Raw genomic sequence first — 3,608 nt, 5'->3', positions numbered from 1 at the left:
CACAAACACATTATATATTTTTCTTGTACTGTACAAGATAAACAAGGACAAATGTCATTTCCACGGCGACATGATGGAACAGTGATCAGCACTGTCACGTCACAGCAAAAAGGTTCTGGGTTCAAACCTGGAACCAACAGGTTCATCAGTGACTCTAAATCACCTGTAGGAGTGAATGTTTCTGTAAATCATCCCTGTGCAGCTGATGGATGTCATGTCCAGCTCTTTAGTAAAGAGTAAATCATTTTTATGCTGCAAACAGTATTTGTATTTTTCAGAGACTAAGTAATTATTTTTAACAGAACCAGACACTGAGCTGTGTGACGTGAATATAATTATACATAAGAACAAACTGAGGCTGTGATGAAAGAAGAAAGCAGATGACACTGTACAAAGAAATATAAGAAATAAACATTCATTCATTAGTGTCTGACGATATACAGTAGACACATTGTACAGGCAACTCAAGACTAATACTGTGATTAATGAGTCAACAAAAATTCAACATAATACAAGCTCGAGTTCGGCCTACATGGTTGGATGTCCCAAAAAAAAAAGACAAAAAGTAAATACGTGTATATATATATATATGACATGGCCAAAGTTACATCTCATTGAAACAAAGGTGCACTCTTAAAAACTGTCATGTATACCTTCAAGTTTTCCATAGAATAAAATACATAAAGATCTTCTGAAACGGTGTGTACAATAGTGTGTGTAATTATGTACACAATATATCTACACAATACATATAGTGGCTGGTATGAAGCAGGTGCGCTTTTTCATATTTTGAAATTAATTGAAATTAGTTATACCACTAATACAATGTCTTTTGATGAAGACCAGTTCCAGTGTTTCCAGTCTCTCTACAGCCTAGCAGAGTTGTGAGACACATAGAGATAAAAAACAAAAAACAAAACATATGAATCTTCTCATTTATCTCTAACCGCTGCAAAGAAGTGAATTTCCAGTGAGCAGTGGTATTTACATTACACTTACTGATGGTAGTAACTACTATCTACTGTTATCTCTTCTTAGCTAGGTAGCACAGGCCTCTCCTGGAATTCATACACACTTTTGATCAGACTTTTAAAGGTGTTTGAACCATGAATATGACAATATTAAAAATGTTATATCCATGAATAACTATTGAAATACTAGATATACTACTATTGGAATACTAGTGTGCATGTAAAAGCAATGACTGAGAGGACGGGACCTCTGAAGAGAGGGACACTTCTGGCCACTGGAGTTACTGTAAGATAGCAATTGATGATTAGTAAATATTTCTAAACTGCGACATTAAGTCTTTTTCTACATATTCTGTATAGAGAAGATGAGACCTATGGGTCCGGAGGCTTTAATTACTCACCAGTATTTAGAACTGTATTTTATATTTTTAAATATATTTTATGTTAGTTGATCATCACTGCTTTTAAGCACCAGAAATGTGATTTTACAGGTTTAACCAACTCATTTCAAAGTAGCTGTATCCTTGTTGTTGAGTTTCCAGCCACATTGGAAAATTAAAACAATTACTTTTGTCCATTTTCATTTTAAGTCACATAGTAAACTGGGGTTTGAGAAAACCTATTCGACAACCAGAGAACTGAATGTAGAAGACATAAAGGTGTTTGCACATCAGGAATGACATTTTTCAGAGGTGACTTTAAAAGTATAATATGCAGGACTTAAAGTAAAAGAAACAATGCATAGACTCATATAACAATACAAAAGTAATCCGTAAATTTGAACATAACCACTGTGAAACTATCAGAGAATGACATTATATTTCTCTGATTCACTGCTTTGTTCTCACAAACGTTGCTTCCTCTTTATTCTCGCTTGACCACCGCTGCTCTCTCGCACTTGCTCATTGCAAACGTTGTATAGTGTGTTTAGAAAAATCATATAGTATACCTTTAATGCACCACAAACATTCACAATGTTAGTTGGCTGGCTAGTTTCTATTGTCTTTCCTCTCTGTATTTTACTTAATCACTCCTAGTGTAAACTTTATAAATATACCTTTATCTGCAAAGTCTATAAATGTCAAACTGCAACTTTTACCTGACTAGCAAGTTGTAAAACTCTTCTTCTTCTCTTCTTTTGGCTTAGGACTCTGTAGTGTGTGAGTATACCTATCTAAGAAATAACATATAACATAATTCAGCTATTACAAGTGATATTAGAATAAACAGTTCTCCTGTTGGAGATTTCTGTATCTTGTTTTCTCGTCCTCCAGATTCTGTTCAAGTTCGAGAATTTTTTTTCCCATGTCCTTTCTTTCCTTATCCCAGACCTCTCGATTTCTCTTCATCTCTTCTCTACTCTGCTCCAGATTCCTCTCAGCAGTTTCCTTTTGCTCTTTTTCTGACTGAACTCTTTTCTCTGAAGCTTCCAGTTTTCCTCTCCATTCCTGTTGTAGAGTTTCTTCTTGTTTTTTCCATCTCTTTTCCTCTTCATCTCGTTCTTTCTTTCTCTCCTCACAGTCTTTGTTGATGCGTTCGTCTTTCTCCTTCAGCTGTTTTGCTCTTAGTTCTTTCTCCTGTTCAATTTCTCCTCTCAGTTTTTTAAATTCTTCCTCATGTTTTCTCTTCATCTCCTTCATCTCTTCTTCCTTCTCTTTCCTCATCCTCTCCACTTGTATTTTTGTGGATTGCTCTGTGTCATCAAACATCTCAGCGTTGTAGCAGCTGCCACCATTTAGCGTTACCATGGTTTCGATCTTGGTCAGCAGCTCCTGGACTTGTGTGCGGTTTGTTTCATCTTTGTTATTAAAGACCTGATATCTTCCTCCACAGTCGTTTATTAGTTGTTTGACAAAGTCGTTACAATCTTTGATATAACTCTCAAATGACTGATCGTCCAGTTCTTCTCCTCTGGTGAATATAATGATGGTGAAATCTCGAGACTTTCTCCCAAAATATTTCTTGATCAGTTCCACAGAGTCTTTCTCCTCTGGTGTGAAGTTCCCAATCTGCAGAACCAGTAAGAACACATGAGGTCCAGGAGCCAACATGCTGAAGCATCTCTGAAGCTCCTGTTTCATTTGATCATCAGAGAGAGTTGTATCAAACAAGGGGGGTGTTTTTACCACAACAACAGGCCGTCCATCAATCTCTCCAGTTGCTGTTTCACAAGACGTGGTCGGTGGTTTTGGGGCGATTCTGGGTTTAAAATGCTTTATGTCCAAAATGGTGTTTGCTGTTGCACTCTTCCCACTGCCAGGCTTCCCAATCAGCACCATCCTGAGAGGCTCTCCGCTCTGCCTCTCATCATCACCTCCCATCCCACTCCTCTGTCTGACATCCTGAAGCTCAGCTTTGAGTTGTGTAACCTTCTCCATCTGAGCCTTGGTGAACATGTCCTTTGTGAAGCACCTGGATCCTTCAACTCTCATCTTGTCCACAGCCTCCAAAACCTCAGAGATCTGCTGTTTGTCCTTGATGTTGACAACAACAGATCTTCCTCCACAGCTCTGAAGCAGCTCCTGGATGTCTCTGCTCTTTCTTATAAAGTCAACAACAGCTGGAGCTGCAGGATCTGACTCCACAGTGAACAGAATCATGGTGAAGTCATTGACTGGAGAGCTGAATGAGTTCTGG

At 37.9% G+C, this 3,608-nt stretch overlaps 1 protein-coding gene across 1 annotated transcript in view; it reads right to left on the bottom strand.

Annotated features, from left to right (window-relative positions):
• Positions 1–1,845: 1,845 nt before the first annotated feature.
• The window catches only part of LOC111657554 (GTPase IMAP family member 8-like), a 5,543-nt gene continuing 3,780 nt past the window's right edge, over positions 1,846–3,608 (bottom strand). Inside the window, exon 4 of the mRNA XM_087174998.1 lies at positions 1,846–3,604. Within this exon, the coding sequence (XP_087031124.1) occupies positions 2,189–3,604 (1,416 nt within the window). The 3' untranslated portion in view covers positions 1,846–2,188. The remainder of the gene's footprint in view (positions 3,605–3,608) is intronic.

The sequence above is a fragment of the Seriola lalandi genome, unplaced genomic scaffold, assembly GCF_002814215.2.
Source record: "Seriola lalandi dorsalis isolate HSWRI2012SDOR001 ecotype SW California unplaced genomic scaffold, Sedor1 jcf7180002054407, whole genome shotgun sequence".
In the NCBI taxonomy this organism is placed as follows: domain Eukaryota; kingdom Metazoa; phylum Chordata; class Actinopteri; order Carangiformes; family Carangidae; genus Seriola; species Seriola lalandi.
This window is presented reverse-complemented; position numbering and strand designations above follow the sequence as displayed.